Here is a 20406-nt window from a genome sequence, read left to right as displayed (position 1 = left end):
AAACAAATCAAGCGGTTGTGGGGAAGTGTCTGACACACGAACATCCCTACGTGGCTCCTCCATATCAAATCATGCAATTCCTCATCAATTCTCTGAAGCCAAACACACACAACCCACTGCTTTGAACTGGCAATCACCCCGGAAAATACCACTGGACTACTGGAAGAAGGAGGCATGCGCTTCTCTAGATCTACTCTTTGACCTATATGGGAACAAATTCTTACCACGGAAATCAACGTAAACTATGCCATTAATTTCTACATTGCACAGCCTAGGAAAAAAAAAAAAAAAAAAAAAAGGAAAAGGTGTAAAGCCTCTCAGCCAGTGCAAGAAGAGGTAAGAGAAGAGATATCTAACCAGGAGACCTCTTCTGGCTGGAACTGTTAAGGTGACAGCATGTACTCATGGAAGGATCACATTCAGTGAAAGGATGCAAAATTAAAAGGCAAAACTGGGTCAGGTTACAAACCACTCGATAACGTTGAGGGGATACTCATACGTGTAACACAACACTGATCCAGCCTGTGATATTTATTACACATTTCTAAGCAAGTTTCATTGTGTTCAGTGTACACACGCTCCATTACTTTAGTTTTCACGCATAACATTCCTGACTCTCAGGTTTTATTTACCTGATCTTTCTTTGGTAGTCATCCAACATGTCCAGTGCAAATAAAAACCCATGGAAAATGGGATCTGAAAAGAAGTATCGTATCCTTCAAGGCCTGTTTTGAGCAGTCCCCGCTTTCTATCTATGGAATTACTGAATTCTGTACCTCCTAAGTAATGAGCAGTTTGTGCGTAATTCTGTATTAGTGCTAGCTGCGTTTCATGACCTCCAAGGAAATACTAAAATTTGCAACAAAGCCAGCAGCCTGCAGAATTCCAGAGAAATATTTGCTACATGTTGATTTGTAAATCTTTAATTAATTTTCCCTTGCCAGAATAATAATAATAAAAAAAGATTTACACGAAATTCTAACATGACAACATGATGACCTTTATTACAGTCCAGCAGTAAATCTGCATTTTCACTACGCCAAGTTTAGCAAAAGGTCCTGTGTAAAACAGCTAATCAGAAAGAATATAGTTGATGTAAAATACCTGTTCAAGCTAAACGTTCACTCTGTCTTCAATATGCAATACAGAAACTAGTTCTAATTGTAACCACTGAGTTTAAAATGCTAAGTGTGATAAACTGACTCAGAGCTGCGTCTCATCACCGCGAGTATGAACGTTACTGCATAAAGCTTAGAGAAACCCAAGCATGGAGATCCCCCAAAGCTGAAAGGGAAATGCAACAAGAAAGTGGAAACTGCCTTGTATAGCCTCCCACTGAGATCACAGCCATACAGCGTGTATAGATTCCATACAGCCTTGGTTTTGATTGTTCTAATTAACAGGAATGATCACTGGAATTAGCCTCACAGTCCCTGTCACTTAGCCCTTCCTCAGAGCCGGACCGTCCCTCCCCATTCTGGAGGGCTTGGAAACAGCCCAGGAACAGGAGAACAGGCCTAACCTGCCCCAGCCTCTGTGGTCAACAACAGCACTGGACTGAACAAAGTCTTTTTATAGCCCTGTATTTCTGAGTATGGTCAATCAGTTCTATTATGAGTTTAAAAAAAAAATATTAAAAAATCAATTTCCATTTATAAAGAATTAGCCCATGGAATATGGAGAATATAGGGAAATAACATGTTTTTTTACTGCTGGCATACTGTTCCCTTTCTGAGCTACTCTTAATACTGCACTTTCAAAATATCCTGATGGCTTTCAGATGTAGGTCCTATACTTGAAATACAGACAAGCGATTCCTTCTAAATGCTGTAGTTCACCCCGGCCAACACATTGGTCTTTCAACTCTCGATGCCAGTGTCAACTGTATAACACGTTTTTGAACTTTAGCAGCACTTGGGATGCATATGATGCCAGTGGATATGGGCTTCCAAGTCCATTCCCAAATTTAAAATTCTGTGTTTATAAAGCCTGACTGCTTCTTCACAAGAGATCTGTTCACACGCATTGCGCTGTACGTTAACCGCCACGTTTATCTTCCCGAATCCACCAATTTTAAAACCTTAACCATTTGCCAACTGCTTTAGGGAACTGAGCGATAGTATATCGTTTGCTGCATAACACTGACAACACGTGTCATCATTCATAGAGAACACGCCTGCACACGATACAGAGCATTGGCAAATGCTTGGTCAGCCTACAATACGAAGAAACCACACAGATCTTCCGAGAGGTCAATTAAAAGCGATAGATGACACAAATCTACATTACTATGCTTTGACAGACAACATTAGGCAACGGAAACACACAAAGAACCGGACCTACCATATGCAATCCGTTGCTGTGGATGATGCCGTCTTGCTCCATGAGATTTCGGGATATTGTAATAGAGGGAAGATCCAAGCTCTGGGGGGGAAACTGAGGTGTAAATTCATTTCCTTGGGCAGGCAGCTGGTCACCAAGGCCCTGAAAGGGCAGCAGGATATCTGCCATCCCCAGTGCAGGGTCTGACTCGGGTGGGGGGGTAATGGGTGGGATTTCGAACTCCTCATCCCCAAGGCTTGGCGTATGGAACGTCTGCTAGAAAAGAACAGGACAAGGCAAACCACGTTAGGGCACCCTGCTCTCAGCAACTACCTCCGGACCTGCAGTCCAAATCTCGTTTTGCTCTCAATGCAAACTCTCTATGCAACAAAATTTTTAAGTTTCATATGCTGAAGGGGTTTATGGATCATTCTGATTAAAGATTTAAGCCTCATTATCATATGGCTTTAATGGAGTATCAGAATTAACAGTTTTTTAATGCGTACTTAATTAGCAACATCTGTCTTTGTTGTTAGTCTGAATATCAGCTACATTGGATTTGGCTGTATAACAAATTGCCACTTTATTGATATGTTAGTAAAATAGCACAAACAGCTTACATTACTCTCATGCTTCATAAAATACTGACAATTTTGTAGCACATGTCCAACGTTAATTCAGCACTGACCACTTCACATCTTTTGTTTCCTTCTCATCCACTTATAAACAAGAAATATTATAATTCTGGTCTTTATTTCTTTTCTTTTTCATCCCAAAAGTACAATGCACCCTTTTAAACAAGGACTGTAATTTCAAGGAGAGACATGTATAAAAGAGTGAGGGCGATTACAGCAGCCTCCAGTGTTTTCTGAAGCAAGCCAGCTTTGTTTGAACAGTAGCTTTGTTACGAACTAAACACCTGTTAAGATGCCTTGAGCAAAACGTTTACTGCCAGTTATCTTCAGGGTTTGTGCGTGTTTGTACGTGTGCGTGTGTCTGTCAAAGATAATCTTTATTCAAGTAGAGTCTGTATCTGGCTTCAACATAGCTGATTTTTATTTGGGAAACAAATGAGCTATGCTTATTCAAATTTCTTGCAAGTTAAATGAACTTTCCTATATTATTTCAGGTCCACTGCTACTTAATAATAGAAATTCAGTGCCTGAAATTAGGCCATTTTAAATGTACCCAGATCAGGACCGTCTTGATCAAACTGGGCAGTTGGCAATCCTAAAATAGGCACTCTTGTCGCGTTCTGGACATGCAAGGCTGCTCTGGGATTTGTTTGCTTGCATTAGTTCAGGATTCGTGTTGGGGGGGGGTGGAAATTGTTTTATGTATTATTTACATTGTTTGAAAGAATGACTTAATGCCAGTTAATTTAAAAATGATAAGTTCAGTGAAAGATCTCATTAACTGCTGCAAATTGTCATCCTTCAAACTGTTAATGATGATATAAATTAATAACCGCTTGAGAGAAGACGGAAACTGAAACACAAGAAAAACCTTTGCTTGCATATAGAACCTGTCAGCTGTCATTATTGGTCTCACACCAGAAATGATGAGGTCCCAGATTGCTGCAGTCTGCAGTACCGTCAGAGTCTGCCGAGACGCTACCCATCTTGCTCAAACTGCAGGACTGTAACTTAATTCTGGATGTGAAAGCTGGGCCTGGATTAGGGAGACGTTGGACTTGCCTGCTGCTATATTACAAAAGGTGTGAATTTTTCTTCCTGCGGACCCCATAGTTCACAAACACAAAGGATGGATTGGCCAGGAGAAGTGGTTGGCTAATGAACACAACCCTATGGCTGCATTTGCAGTTATTTTGGCACTAATGTGGTCTAGTAACAGATGCAACTGTAATTTGTGACTCATTTGCTACCCCATTACTGCTTAATGAAATCTAACATATCACATTAACAATACGGATAAACACTCATTCTTGATATGTGGCATTTGGCTGTTTTCATTACCACTGTAATTAACACTTGAAATATTATTTCAATAAATATTTAAGGTGCTTTAAAATGGGTTGTAGTAATCATGACATAGAGACAGAAAACATAAAGCAAATGTGTGGCTTCTAAGCCTGAATGTGCTCTAGGATTACACTCTTAAGGCATTATTTACAGGAATAAAATGGGCTTCTAGCTCAGCAGTGCTCAGGTCCAAAATCATACCGAGAAAGCTACATTCATGTTAATGTAAAAACACTCTAATTAAATACATTGTAATGCAGTAATTGCAAAGTTAGGTTCATGCTTTAATGTGAACACTAACACTTAATCATATTTTTATTCCTTGTTCAAGCAAAAGGGTTCAGTGAAATCAGTGTTATTATAGTACGTTTGAACCTCTCTTTACCTGACATATTTACGAGACAGTAGTAATTGTAAGAACTGCATCTTTTTCCCCCATCTAACAGAATAACTCTAGGACAACTGTGTAAATATATAACACAGCTAGATAATAGTACAATATTTTACTTAGGAAGGTAGCATTCATCTTAATACTTACAGCTTACTACAAATGGGAGAGTAAATTGATGAATACCCTAACATTTTTTAAATGTGAATTTAATTCTCACAATATAACTTGTCTAGATAAGTACCTATCTTTTTTAAAAAACATATAACAGACCTAAGATTGAGAACAAAATAGATGTAATCTAAGAAGAAAGCAAGCCCCTTAGTGAAGTAGTCTTAAATTCAAATCACTGGGCTATTCAGTCTGTAAAAAGAGCCTGAATAGTACGCAATTTGGGATTGCAGAAAGGTGCGGTTATGACGAAAAGATGGTGTAACATTTATGGGATTTATCTTACCAATCACATTTTTTAAAGTTATTAACTTTTCAAATATTTATATCGTACACATTTTTTAAAAAACTGTGTGCATGGTTAAATGCCATCTGTACTGAAACGTTCAAAACATTTGTTCCTTTTGATAAAAATGCAAATCTGGAGAACTGTTGTATCAACATATAACAGCCAATGTCTGACACGGTGAATTATCACAGCTGGAATTAAATTGTCTCTGAACAGCTGCTGGCAGCAGAGCTTTCATCAATGTTTGATTCAAATGTAGGAAAAAAATTCTACAGAAAGAAACATCATGTTGTCATTACAGATGGGGTTTGTGTTCATTATCACAAATAACACTGGAGCTAGTGCCAAACCATATTCCCTTATCTAAGCAGTCTTGCTGGGTAAAGAGAGATGGTGACCATTGTATAAAAGATTCATAAAATACGACTCTTAATGCTAACCTTCATATTTATTGTTACACCTTTCTGCTTATTTTCTCTGAGATGGCTTTTTTTAAAAGCGCACAAGAATACCCGCAAATGAATCGCCACTTACGACATGTAAAATCAAGGCTGCCCAGTTTTCTAATCTGTCCTCGTGTTGGGAAGATCACTTATGGCATGCACCCTATACAACTACTTAGGTTCTTGTTCTCCGTATTCCTATGCACATTACTAGAGAGTGCATCTTGCACCTTCCATCCTTCCCCTTGGACTAAGAGCTGTTGGGTTTTAGTGATGAGCAAAAGGTGTTTCTGTCTGGAGCTGGGGTCAGAATTAGCATGTTGACAGTCTGTTCACTGGCTGTAAGGCAGCACCACTGTAACAAATACATGGAGACTCGAGTTGCCATACCTTTCTCCTGGTTCCATTCTCAAAGGCAGGGATTAAATACATCACCTCCACAACCTGGCCAGTCTCCACCAGCCTGGCCCCGGGGTTTCTTCTTGATTCCGGGCAGAAGTTTGCTTCATGCAGCACATACGCTTCAGGCAACAAAGCTGGGTTTCGTTTTCTAACTTATATGAGTATTAAGAACCCAAATTAAAATGTTTGCATCTATAACAGAAATTAGCACATTCGCTAGTAATGACTATTACTAAGCTTGCTTTCAAAGTGTACACCTACTGTGCTTTTTATTTGTTTCCTTCTGTTTATTATTTTTTTCATACATAAAGCAGATTTGTTTCTATTGACATGCTATGTAAGTAACAGCCTTATGGACAGCTAAATTGACTGGTAATGGAGAGCTGTCAGGTTATTTTCTTTCTCATTAAAGTCTTTATTTTGTGCTCCATAAAACACACAGAAATTCGGCACTTCACTCTTCATCCATTCAAAGTCTGTTAAATTATCACAGCAAACAGCAGAATATGAGCATAGATAAAAAAGAAAAACATCTACCTCATTTGCAGCAAGAAATGCATTATTTGCCTCTGCCATGTTCATGTAGTTGTTATTGTTTCCAAACTGAAAGAAAAATAAATATTTGGATTTTAATGCATGCCACGATAAACTTTTCTTTACCCCATCCCTGGCATAGAAAAAGTTGAAAAAAACCCCAACAAACACAAAACAACAAACAGATAAGATGTAATTTTGCAGATGTTCTTTGAAGTCAGAAGTAGATTGGATTCAACATTATTATTATTATTATTACATACTCTGCATCCCCAGGTCTGTACATGGAAGATATCCAAGTGTATCTCTTCAACTTTGTCCATGTAGCAAAGCCAGACCGCAGACCTAGAGGTGACTTTTGAAATTAAGTGTCCATTAAAAAGAGACTGTTCTCCAGAAAAGACATTTCAGCTCTACTACATCTTTCCTGACACGCATTATAATATTTCTGCAGGTGATCCTGATCCAGAGGATTGCTGCAGCTAGGAGTAGCTGGCGTATTACTATTCCAAGTAGACCTGGTTTTAAAGAGATGATGGTTTTAAAGAGATGAAGGTTTTAAAGAGATGAAGAAGGTCAATAAGGGGAAGAATGAGAATCTGCAGTGTTGTTCTTAAAATCGCATTCCTTCCACAAAATTAAAAAGCCAAACAATCCCCTTTTGTCTATCCTTCATTCCAGTTGAGCTCCCACGCCCCCAGTGAACACTAACACCAGAAGATTTTGCAAATCAGAGAAACTGTATCACACTGAGACCTTGAGATCTACCCAGGCTGGAGTGGGCGGAGTGCCCGCTTACTCCCACTGAGGCACAACTCCTCTCACACACGAGCGATCTAAAAGGATCCTCTCAGATGCCATAGAGTCATTTCCTCCAAATTCTCAAGTATGAACATTTGTTGACGAAGATAAGCACTTTTACAGACTGAGCATAGAAAAGAAAGAGATTATCAGCATTTGGTTAATTGGCACTTAGTGTGCCTTATTTCCTTAAACGGCACTTCCAAAAAGCAGCTAGTCTGGTAACTATTTCTGCACGCATTCCCGGAGCAGGCAGGCGTCTAGAGTCTTTGCTTCAAGGAACAGATACCACGCATGTCATGCAGCTACCACTAAAACACTAAATCACAGGCTTTCACATTTTCACATTTCTATTACCAGGCAAAGCGCACACTGCCAAGTAGGAGTATCAAATGAGAGAAAAGTCCCTGTGCTGTCCCTACAATGCCCTGCCACATCACTGCTGCTGAAGCCACGCTAAGCATTCTTCCCTTAAGTCCCTTTTTTGAGTTCCGTAAAGCAAATTTTTTCAGGAGGCTTTGGTTTATCCTGCCAGATCTTGGTGGACCTGCCCCCCCCATACCACAACAGCAAACTCCACCGCCAGCAGCATAGGCTCTGCGACAAGTGCGTGAGAATGGGTAACCATGCACTTGCACAGACTGTTCTTTCCAAGCAAGAAGCTCTGTTGTGCTTTCAGAGCAGCTGAACCTGTCCTGAAAGGAAAACCACTTTGCTCCAGCTCAATTTGCTACTGCAGTACACTTGGTGCCTGACTGTATTCAGCAGGGAAGTGTTTCAGACCCTGATTCTCTCCAGTTTCTCCAGCACCCTAGAGCAGTGGAGGGGACAGAGTAATCCTTTCAAGAAAGGCTCTTTCCCCAAAACCTCCAAAATCCATTTCTGAAAAGTTGTGATGGGTTGACCCTGGCTGGACGCCAGGTGCCCACCAAAGCCGTCCTATCACTCTCCCTCCTCAGCTGGACAGGGGAGAGAAAAATATAACAAAAAGCTTGCGGGTCGACACAAGGACAGGAGAGATCATTCACTAATTACCGTCACGGGCAAAACAGACTCAGCTTGGGGAAAATTAGCTCAATGTATTACAAATCAGCCAGAGTAAGGTAATGAGAAATAAAACCAAATCTCAGAACACCTTCCCTCCACCCCTCACTTCTTCCCGGGTACAACTTCACTCCCGGATTTCACCACCAAGCCCCCCCCAGCGGCACAGGGCGACAGGGATGGGGTTTATGGTCATCACACGTTATTTTCTGCCGCTTCACCTCCTCAGGGCGAGGGCTCATCACACTCTTCCCCTGCTCCAGCGTGGGGTCCCACCCACGGGAGACAGTCCTTCATGAACTTCTCCAACGTGGGCCATTCCCACGGGCTGCAGTTCTTCACGAACTGCTCCTGCATGGGTCTCCCATGGGGTCACAAGTCCTGCCAGAAAACCTGCTCCGTGGGCTCCTCTCTCCACAGATCCGCAGGTCCTGCCAAGAGCCTGCTCCAGCGCGGGGTTCCCATGGGGTCACAGCCTCCTTCGGGAACCCACCTGCTCTGGTGTGGGGTCCTCCCCGGGCTGCAGGTGGAGATCTGCTCCACCGTGGACCTCCGTGGGCTGCAGGGGGACAGCCTGCCTCACCAGGGTCTTCACCACGGGCTGCAGGGGAATCTCTGATCCGGCACCTGGAGCATCTCCTCCCCCTCCTTCTTCACTGACCTGGGTGTCCGCAGGGTTGTTTCTCTTACATGTTCTCACTCCTCCCTCTGGCAGCTGTTTCTCTTTGTCCCAACTTTTTTTTCCTTCTTAAAAATGTTATCGGAGAGGCGTTACCACTATCGCTGATTGGCTCGGCCTTGGCCGACGGCGGGTCCATCTTAGAGCCGGCTGGTGTGGGCTCGCTCTCTCTCGAACACAGGGGAAGCTTCCAGCAGCTTCTTACAGAAGCCACCCCTGTAACCCCCCCCGCTACCAAAACCTTGCCACACAAAACCAATACATTACCAAAAGTTAAAAGGAGGGGGAAAAAGGAAAAAAAAAAAAAAAAAAGAAGAGGAGGAAACTACAGTGATAGAGGATGAAAAAAGGAAGACGGACACAAAGAATTCGAGCCTTTTGTACCTGAGGAATTGTCTGACAAAACAGGAAATCAACAAAATCAGACAACAATCGTGGGGAGGAAGGAATATGAGATGAGATTCCTCATTCTGAAGTATGAAATTCCATTTGAGTACTTAACATGCTGAATCTTTCAATCTATAACACATGTTAAGCAACAGAGGCCTTAACACAATATGTAGGCTGCCTCATAGCTATTAAAACTCTGTTATCCCCAGCTATGCAGATACTCAAGTAATGTCATCCATTTTTTAAAAGCCCAGATGTCACCCATTTTTGGAGATTAAAAAATTAAAATCAAATTGCACATTCAAATTACTGTTTTGGCACATACGGGTGTGTGTGTGTGGATTTGTCGCACAAAGACATAGTACCTCAGCTCAACAGTGAGATGGACAGGACAGAATTTTCTTTCATGTCACAGTTAGTGGCAAACTAAGAAGGATTGACATGAAAAACTCAAATGGCTCCAATAGAGCTATTCTTTCCACAGTAACAAAAAAAAGAGTCAACTTTTCAAATTACACCTAAGTGCAAAAGTACAATAGGCAAGTATAGCTCTAACATTGGATAGATAAGTGAGTGGGAACAAACCCTATCTTATTTTAATGAGCTTAGCATCCTAGGGGCTCCAGTGCCTCAAAATGGAAACGTAGCCAATTTTTACCTTGAAGAGTAAAATTCTATATTGTTTTGATCTACAGGTATTCCTCACACCACAGCTACTGCTGTTCTGACTGCCAAGTGGTTTTCTTCCTTTTTTGTTTTATTAAAGTAAAACAAAGGGGAAAGTGACAACATAATTTTCCATTTTATTGAGACTGCAGAAGCAAATGACATAACGAGGAATGTCAAAGCTAAAAGTTACAAGTACGTATCCTTAGATTCATTCTGTTCTTGGGCTACAATATTTAAGAGCCTATTGTGTATGACTTAGGCACTGATGTCAGAACCTGGCATATTTAGGCTTTTGTTAGTATGGATCATAACTAATGATTTACATTTATTTTTTGTCTCTGAATTAGAAATCCATTGAAGGCACACAACAATTATCAGTGAGTATTTCTAAGATTAAACTTCCTTATTATCTAATGGTACCTATAACAACAAAAGAAAATAAAATGGTTATTATCTTAAGGACCTAAACAATTCAAAAAACAAATTAAGCTTAGAGTGAAATAAGAACTGGGTTAGAAATCCTCTTCTGAACAGTTAGTCTGCGAATGTAATTACTGAAGAAACTACAGCTAATCAGCTGTGAATTGTATCCATTAATTAGTATTTGCCCTGGAGAAATGAGAAAAATCAGTAACAATGTTAACACTGCAATGCACTGATGAGTACTGAAACACAGGGCCCTCAGCATTTAGTCAAGCAGGTGGCTCCAATGGTCCAAGTAATTTAAAAAGCTCTCACCTGAAGTGCAGAGCTGGAATTACAAAGCACTTCTTGCATATCTTTGTATCTATATAAGGCTATAATTAATGGCATTTAATTTAGAAACACTTTGTGATCAGCTGGGAACAGTTATAAATCATTCTAAATAGAACAAGGGGTTCTTGTCTATTTTAGTAAAATAATTTGGGAAAGATGTTTTTTTTTGTGAAATGACTCTTGTTGCAGTCAACATTTTTCTCCATTCATTTTCTAAAGGATCCCTTGCTCAGACCCCTCATAAACATCTCAGAGCATTGCTATAGCTGACAGCAGGCATTCAAATTAAAGGCAAGACCTGGCTATTTGGTCTGCCCAGGTATACTCCTGTGGAGTCCCTGCGACAGAAAGACAGTAAGATGCAGCCACCTAGTCAGGCTATCTTTTTGTTTCGTGCTGGCATTGGGACGTTTTGCAAATTACTTAGCCATAGCAATTAGCAAGGTTTTGCATAAACTTTTGCATCTAAAGATCTCAGAGCATCCTCACTCTCTAACTATGAAAGAATGAAATCTTTTCAGCTTCCTTTGGCAACACATCATTGCATTACAAACTGCTATTTGTTTCCTTTGATTTCACGAGTTCAAACCCTGTCTTAAGTTTTGATAAATATATTAAGCATGAGTACGACAACTTACTGCCACAGCAAAGCAATGGAAACCACAAGCATATGCTGATTTCATGAAATGGATTGCAAAGAAACAAAACCTCTTCTGAACTGGTTGTGAATCACAGCTTTCATTCTTCATGCAAATCATTGCATTAAAACTACGATAGCTCAGTCCTCTACTCTTCTATGTGGCAAGGGCACTTGAATCTTTGTCCTACTGAAATCTGTAAGAACCCACATGAAGACTGTAATAAGAGAGACTGGATGTTTGCTTACTAATACCTTGTATAGAGATGTCAAGAAAATGGATTCTTTATCGAATAGCTTGTTGAAGGTCTTCTCTTAGCTTTGACTACCAAACATGCAGCCCAACATCTAGCCTTATTCATCTTTTCTAGGAAGGGTGTATAGCTGCAATGCTAAGGGAGAATTCCTGCACTCTATTCCTTCCCTAGCGCATGCCCTAATAAAGACCAAATCAACTCCTGCCCAGGATCAGGGATTCAAAAACTGTATCAGTGCCCCACTTGTACAAACTGCACATTTTCATAGACCAAACCTCCTAGGCCAGATGTTACAATACCTCTTTGCAAATCAAGAGATTAGCCACTTTTAATCAGCACAGCACAACTCTACTTGAGTTTTCAAGCTACCCTTCGCGCTCACCAGAGTTTAAAAACTGCTTGGTTATGAAAGCTAAGACTAACAAATGGTTGTTTTAAGAAACAAGTCTGATATGATGAACATCACAGAAAACCTTGGCCGTTTGGGATAAAAATCAGTGATTAACTGTCCACAAAGTCTGAATTCCCACTGAAAAAAATCTTCAGAAAACCTCAAAAGGTTAAATAGTGACTACTGTCTGGGCTCTTCTTTTGCAACTGTGATGAGTCGAAAGCCACAGCAAGAAATAAAACAGGCAAAAGAGAAGTTTACACCACAAACCTGTAATATTTTAAAAAGCATGAAAAATAAAGCCAGTAACTAATTTTGAAGGTGTTATGGACACACAGAATAACATTTTGAACCTGTAAAACTTGATGGGAATTTTGCTAGTGATTTTAATGGAGAAATTATTTTACTTACAACATTCAGTCATTAGTATTTATTACAACTTTCTACATTTCTGTCTTTAAATCAACTCAATTCTGGTGCAACTCTAATCTGAAAAACATTAGAACTCACACCCACTATTCATTTCCTAAAAAGTGCAAATACAGAAATACATAAGTAACTTAAAACCAGACACAGAGGAGCCCAGACTTTTATCTGAGCATCTCAATGGAATAAAAATGTGTTTTTAAAATACTACTATTTTTATGCTCAACAGTAAAATTAGATTCTTCAGGCAAATACATTAGGTTTTCTAAATAATTCTTTTTAGAATATTGCTACTTAATTTAATAGTGCAACCACAAGGAAGAGGAAACAGTTGGAAGGGTTATTGTTCCAGCACAGAATACCACCAAAACCATGGAATGTGAATAAATGTCCCAAATGAAAAATTCAAACAAAATATATCCAGAAAAGGAATGAAACACATTTTATCATCTTCTCATAACTAATCCAGAGACTTACATTTTGCTTAAAAGGAACGACTGCACTTCTGTACTCAAAGACTACATATCATATACCTAAGAATAAATTAAAAAAAATTATAGCTATTACAGAATCCACTCCCCCCGCCTTTTTGTTTTATTAAAGAAAGCCCTCTCCCAATCCTTACTGCAAAACAGAATTCAGACTTAGTTTTCATGACACTAATTATTAGTTAATGTTTAGTTAAAATACACATGTAAAGTTTCTGAGGATAGTATCTTCAGACAAAATTCTCACTGGCTTGATGCTGAACTACTGCCTGCAGAACTAGCTCTAAAGTAGTTCTGTCACAGCACTACATGTCCACCTGCATATGTATTTTAGAGAGTTACACATCCAAATTTCTATAATTTCTGATGCCAAGTTATTGCTTATGGAAAATGGCAGCGTCAACTGATCACAATTCAGTATTTCTGCAATAAAATTCTGCCATTAATAAAATCATTCTTTTACAGAGTGAGCATGCTCATATTTTTCATATAGAATAATATCTACTTGCACAAATATATATTACAGCAAGAATCTCGGTTCTATCTTCATATTTGGCAAATTAATTCCTCTGAGGTTACACTATCCTTATGAGTAAAAAGAAAGATAACGATCCCAAAAGATGTAATTACAGACCAAAACTAAATTACTTTGCAGGTCTAAGTACTCTATCTTAATAATTTCACCAGAGAACATCTTCACTGCGTTTGGGCAGATTTGATTTTGCTGCCTGACCAATAATTACAGCTCTGGCAAATACAATGTCTGATAAGGACATCAATTAAGAATGAGCATTGTGTTATTTAAAAAAAAAAAAAAAAATTCATCATGTTCACAGCCTGTCTGATTGAATGAAATGCCAAATTAAATTAATGGAGATTGCTAAGTCTTGCTGGCTGGTGGGGAACCATGCAGAAAGTGGGACAGCATAGACAATAAACTGTCTGTAATTAAAAGATGAGAAGCTGGACTAATGCTACTTCAGCCTGATTACTCCAAACAAAACAATATACACTAAAATTATTCTAGCAACAGAAGTAGATGGAGTGGGAGGAGGGTTGGGAGTGGGGCATTTTTTTCTTTTCCCTTTTTTTTGTTTTTTAATAGTATCAACGATCACCATCTATGAACAGCAGTGTCCTCACCAGATGTATTAAATTAAACATTGGGGTTTTTTCTCATCAGGAAACACAATTTATTTTCTCAATGAATGTAAAAATAACAGACGAGAATTCTCCAATCATTTCTGCTCTAGATGGATATCCAGCTAATCTATGTAGAGGCTTTATTTTTAAGTATGATGTGTTCATAGCAGGAGCAGAGTGTTCTTTTCTGGAAGAGCAAGTCCTTCATGACAGTTTCAATACTTCAGAAGCAGTAGGTGGTATTCATGTTATTTTATAAAATACAAGTATTCTATTTTATTTTTGCTACTAGAAACAATAAGGCAGATTTTAGTAGCTGGTTCACAGATGCAATACCACTAAAGTTGTTAGGGATTTCCATCATTACAAGCGAACGAAGCATCTTTTAAAACCTGAATTTCAAAACCTTGTAAATAAAGAACTAATTTTATCTCAGCCTGAACGCAAAATGGTATCCTCGATCTTGACACTACATAGCTACCCGCAGAAATTTCTGTACTCGTCTGGCAGGATGCTAACATTTTGGGAGAAATAGCACGCACTGCCAGATGCAAGAAGTATTCTTTACCATAGACGACACGCAGCTGTTGGAGGTTAAGGACTGAGTCACTGAGTATAAAGGAGACGGAGAGTCGGACCAGATGCAGTCAAAAGGCTGCCCATTTGGGTCAGCCTTCGACCAAATGTCAGTAAGCAGATAACGTATCCCAGTTACAGCGAAGATCAAACCGCTACATGCGTGTGTGCACAAGGGTATGGATACATGCATAGACACAATGCTTTTGTCAGCAAAAGATACAATTTTTGAAGAATTTCATGAAGTACTGGACCACTAGGTAGCATGTATTATATACGCCAAGTTTACACTTGAGCCTTGCCATTCATATTCTCACAGCAAATTTACAATACGTGACTATTATAGGATAGTACAATAGAAATCAGCTTTCTGAGACAGATTACAGTATTATTCTTATTTACAGTAGATAATATCTTCTAGAAGCGGGTTCATTTCCCGCTACGTTCTGCCTACAAATTTTCTAGGAAAGATCTTCATGTACTTGTGAAAGTATGCCCGGGAAGTGTTAGCCTTGATGACTTTGGCCACCAGAACTTACTATACAAGAGTGATTTCTCTCTGTTTCTTCCACATCAGGATTCTCCAACACACCATATCAGGGTCCTGCAATAATCATGAGGAAATGCAGGCCCTGTTGAAAACAAGAGCTCCTATAGAGGATTTCACACCAGAAAGCTTAATTTGCTTAAGAACACATCACTGATGAGCAACTAGCAAACAACAGACAGGAGCACAAAATGTTAAAATAAATATTCTAAGTACCCAGTTTTGCAGTCACATCCCCAATGCTGAATTTTAGGCAAATGAATAATCTCAATGGTGGTTTGTTAATTATTGAATCTGTACATAAGTGTCTGAACAATCATACATTTGACAGTCTTTTGATATTTAAAATCTTAAGAGCCTTTAATTCAGGGGACCATTTGGATTCCAATTTTTGAGCCTTAAACATCTGCCACACTAATTGTTATATATACGCTTATATATGCATGTCTATGCATATATATGTATACACACACATTCTTTACTCTTTGCTTAGAGCCAAAAAAACCTCAGTGGGATAAAATACTTGAGCAAGATCCTAAAGAAAAATAGACATTTATATTTTATTCATATATCCTCAAATCTCCATCAGACACACTGTTTGCAGCTAGTACAGATTTGAAAGTTTTAGGAAAGCAATTAGAACAAAAATGTTTGAAGTTACTTGAAAGCTTTCAGCCAGCAAATAAAAACTTCGACAATAACAATAAAAAGCACTGACTTAATCTCTCCGATTCCAGCCAAATTCTTTAATATGAACTCCTTCAGTGAATTCCATGGCCAACAGCAGTAACTGAATGATATTTTGCAAAGTGTGATACTGTGCAAGTCTTAGGAACAGTAATGAAAGGAATATTTAATGGTCTCATGTTGGACATTTTCAGCTCTCTTAAGAAGGATACAGTCTATAAAAGTTTTTATATGCAAGAAGTAACTTTGCATGAATATGCACAGTATCATTATTCAGTTGACTGACAATCAAGGCAATTCAATATATGCCAGATTTTTAATGTTACTTATTCCATATTTAAATGTATAAATATTAAAAGGTGGTCCAAAGTGCTGTCCTGGTCCTAATAGTTATACAAGATTAAGGTGTTATAAAATTAGTCTGAATCTTGAAAGTTCTCTTCGAGACAAACACAGCAAATATTTTGGTGTCACACGTTCAGCGTTTCAATTTACCATTTTGGCTCGTTGTAGACAAGAATGGATTTTCCATTCTGTCCACATTGCCTTCAAAGGTAGTAAAATGGAGAATCAAACACGGATTCTGGGTATATCTCTGCATCCACCTACATATACTAAGTCTACTTTTCCTCTGTCCAAGGCTAATACAAACATCAAGCTTAGACCAACCCACTAAGTTTCACATAAAAAAGACGCCACAAGATCTACAGATGTTACTTCAAAGAGTTCTGAAGTACATTCACTATCATCACACCCTGTTGTTGCCTGAAGCTTAAAATACAGAAAGAGACCAACTGTTAAGAGAAACACATTCAGTAACAAAGCCAAGGAGAGGCCATGGTAGTTTAAGTATTTGTTTAAAAATATATGAATATTTAAAGAGCTTGTTTTCTTTCTTTGCTTTCTAACCTAGAGATGTTTGCAATGATGAACTACGAAATTATTTTCATGATCACTCTCATGAGCATGTACTTGTTGCTGGAATAAACCAAATTAGACATAAATGTCATGGAAGGAATATATTGTTAAAATGCAAAAAGAACTTACTTGTATGGCTAGGTCTCTGGTTTGTATATATTTTTCTACAACTTCCTAGCAATTTGGATTCCACACAAGAAAGGCCTTCTCCAACACGCAGATCCACAGCATCCATTCAACGTATGCGTTTTACGAGCTACCTTTCTCTAAACAGCTCAAATTATACGTAAGATCTTACTTCTGATGACATCAGAGGACAGATGGTGGTTAAATTATGCTCTGTTCCACAACTGCTCTAAAGAACTGAAGCAAGGGTAAAGCCCAACTGCTCTCTTTCCACGGCCCTGTGAGAGGGTGGAAACGTCTCTGTTCTCCATGACATTGACCAAATGGAAGAAGTTCACCAGCTTCTCAGACTGGCCTCAACACGTAAACGTGGTACTGCAAAATAACTTGCAAGAAAGACCCAAACCAAAACTGTGGACCCAATTCTGGGGCCGCCCCTCCAATCCACCTTCCACACAACAGCAGCACCGATGCCAGCACCTGGTGCCGTGACCGGAGGCCGCTCCGCTAGCTCGTGCCCTGCTCGGGGATGGGAGTCCTCCAGAACACATGGGACCTGAAAGGTCCTGAGAGAGCAGCACCATCCTGCTCCTGTCCTAACGTATTAAGGGCCTGTCTTTGAGAACTCTACACTCTATTTGACTATCCTTTTACCCCCCTCAGTTTCTTTTTAACTGCTGTAAAGGATACTTTTATAGGGGACTTTGGGGGAAAAATGCATAAATACAGAACTGTTTTTGCCATATGAACATTTCTGTTTCATCTTCCTTTTTGATGCATTAAGTTCATACAACCAAGGTGTTAATCATGTCTACCTCCCCAATTATTTTATATAAACTAAGAATTGAATCTAAGCATTTCTTAACATAATGACAGCATTTTATTCTTAGAATCCCAAGAAATAGTTTTATATCACTATATTCAAGATTACTGTAACATTTTCTCACACGAATTTAAAGTGATGTGATTATACTGCAGTTGGGCTCTAAGTAGCTTTCCTTAGAATCTTATATCAAGTTTCACTCACTCCAGTGAAAATTGTAAATTCCATTCTAGACTGTGATTCAGCTCTACTACACTAGCAAATTATATCAAGTTTTAAATATGGAATTGATAGAGAAAGGGTGAAGCAGATGTAGACATTTTATAATAATCATAATGGAGGATCAGTCAAGACACTTTCAGGCTAAAATCAGTACATGCATAAAATCTTAAACATCTCAACTCTCAGTCACGTTGATACCATGGGGTCCTGTGATTTTTTCTGAAATTAAATACTTTCCACTTTAGAAATACTAATCATAATCAAATAGAAAAATAGCATTTTTTTAAAGTCTATATTAACTCTACTTCATTATATGCGAGGCTGTACAAAGCAAGCCGCCTATTGCAAAGACAGCCCGTAGGATGTAACTCTGCTCTTACTACACACATATCTGAATGAGAAACAGAAAAAAGCCACCCAGAAATACACCAACTCCAGCACTAGTCAGTGATGGTTATCCTCAACCAAAGCTCTTAGCTGCAGCATGCAATAAGCAATGCCCTTCTATGTGGGAAGAACAGGAAAGCACAGATGAGGCCCAAGGATTTCATATGCTAAGCTTGTAAGAATAGGGGTTGTACAAGAAAATCACTGATAGGCACAAGATTTGGGAATTTTCCTCAGGTGAAGACGTTTTCCAATTTGGAAAAATTATGTGTGTCAATGTAACATAGATCACAGATGCATTTTGGAAGCCTGAACATAGCACATCGCTTCCTCCTGTTTCTTTATCAACCTTAAACCTGGAGGATTTCTCCACTATTTTTAGTTGGGGCTGGATTACAAATCCCACAGCAGGGAGGCCTCTGGAGAGTTTTCAGCAACGACTAACTTTATTTAAACATGCAAGATTGAACTGGATGCAATGCTCTGCAGTAACAGTAGAGGAGAATTAAATTTAAGAGTGGAATAATCCCTCATGCTAGCTTGTATTCCTAATTTATGCCACTGAGACTAATCAGGCTTAATTTATCTCTCTTCAGCTTCCCACTGTTTCATTCCCACCTAAAGGCAACGTTTTGGGCAGCAGAAACTTTATTTTGTAGGTGAGTAACCTACTTTAATTGCATTTTCATCCATTACTACAGTCTAGCATTTTCTTCACTTAATTGGGTCACTGTATTTCTTCTTGTAAGCGGGCACAGAAATTACTTCTGATATTGATTGCAGCCCCTGAGGTTCTGCCGCGAGTTGAGGACACACAAAGGGTACACAGCAAATTCCATTTATGACGAGTGAAACAAGTAAAGTTTCACTCAAAACTTTCACTCCCAATAATGAAAAAAAAACCCCATGAAAACCCTAATGTTAAAATATTGAAATCTCATATTAAGCAAATTAATGCCAGTTAAGAAAAATCAGGTTGCTCTGGTTATAATCTTATTTCAAATGCAACCTGACCAATAGCCTCACACATGCAGGGCTGGAAATGTCTAGCACCATATGAAAGCCAGGCCCCCCAAGTCTTCAGGTGATCTTCAGCACTGATGTTTACAAAATACTAATGACTAATTGGCGTTAGAATTAAGTACATATCAAAAAGCATGCCAGGCATCTGAGTAACGTAATTTCTCCTTATAACTTACAGATGCCATAGAAAAAACAATGTTTTTTAATATAAGACTAAAAATGGTAATAAAAGCTCTCTTGAATAGTCAAGTACTACCCTTCATGTCTTGATGTAAGCAAGCCTGAGCTTTGATACATGCAAATTCTTGAGTTTCTTTTCTGAAGTATAAGAGACACCAGATCCTAGTAGCATTTCTACTGCCAAGCTGTTCCACAGCTCACAACTCACGCTCTGAAAATATTCTCCTAATTTAGTGGACTGAGACAATTCAGTGTCTTATGCTATTCACACCCAAGATGTGCAAGAAGTTGAATCTTTCTCAGCTGAATTTAAAATAATCAGATTTAGCTTTACTATGAATTCAAACTAGATGTATGAATTAGTTGTAATCTCTTCATGAACATTCTTTGTCTGAATGTTCAGAAACTATGCAAGATTTTCTTAGGAATACCTGTTAATTACAAGCCACATTAACAACTGGAGGTCAAATGGGAAAAGTCACAAGCTTATATACATGTAGCACTCTTAAGTTTTCCTTATCAGCTGATAGCATGATGGTGATCTGAGCTCTACAAAAACGTTTCTTTGGTTGCCTCTAAGACAGTACTTTTGATACAGAAACCATTCTGATGGAACAAAATAATACTTTGTACCATAACCATGTGCTTCTGGCAGGCAGATGCCTGCTACAACTAGCTGCAACTACTGGGAGTTCTCTCATTTTT

At 38.9% G+C, this 20406-nt stretch overlaps 1 protein-coding gene across 3 annotated transcripts in view; it reads right to left on the bottom strand.

Annotated features, from left to right (window-relative positions):
• TOX3 (TOX high mobility group box family member 3) overlaps positions 1-20406 on the bottom strand; it is a 79453-nt gene that overhangs the window by 19718 nt on the left and 39329 nt on the right. Inside the window, exons 1-3 of one of the 3 annotated variants that reach the window (XM_049804435.1) lie at positions 6795-6877; positions 6535-6600; positions 2344-2595 (exon numbers count right to left, since the gene is read on the bottom strand). In XM_049804435.1, coding sequence (XP_049660392.1) covers positions 2344-2595; positions 6535-6600; positions 6795-6854 — 378 coding nt within the window. In that variant the 5' untranslated portion in view covers positions 6855-6877. Of the gene's footprint in view, positions 1-2343; positions 2599-6534; positions 6601-6794; positions 6878-20406 lie in introns of those variants that run through there. The other 2 variants (XM_049804433.1, XM_049804434.1) reach the window with 2 other exon arrangements.

This window comes from Accipiter gentilis, chromosome 7 (genome assembly GCF_929443795.1).
Source record: "Accipiter gentilis chromosome 7, bAccGen1.1, whole genome shotgun sequence".
Taxonomy (NCBI): Eukaryota; Metazoa; Chordata; class Aves; order Accipitriformes; family Accipitridae; genus Astur; species Astur gentilis.
The sequence above is the reverse complement of the archived record's forward strand: the minus strand, read 5'-3'. Positions and strand labels throughout refer to the sequence as shown.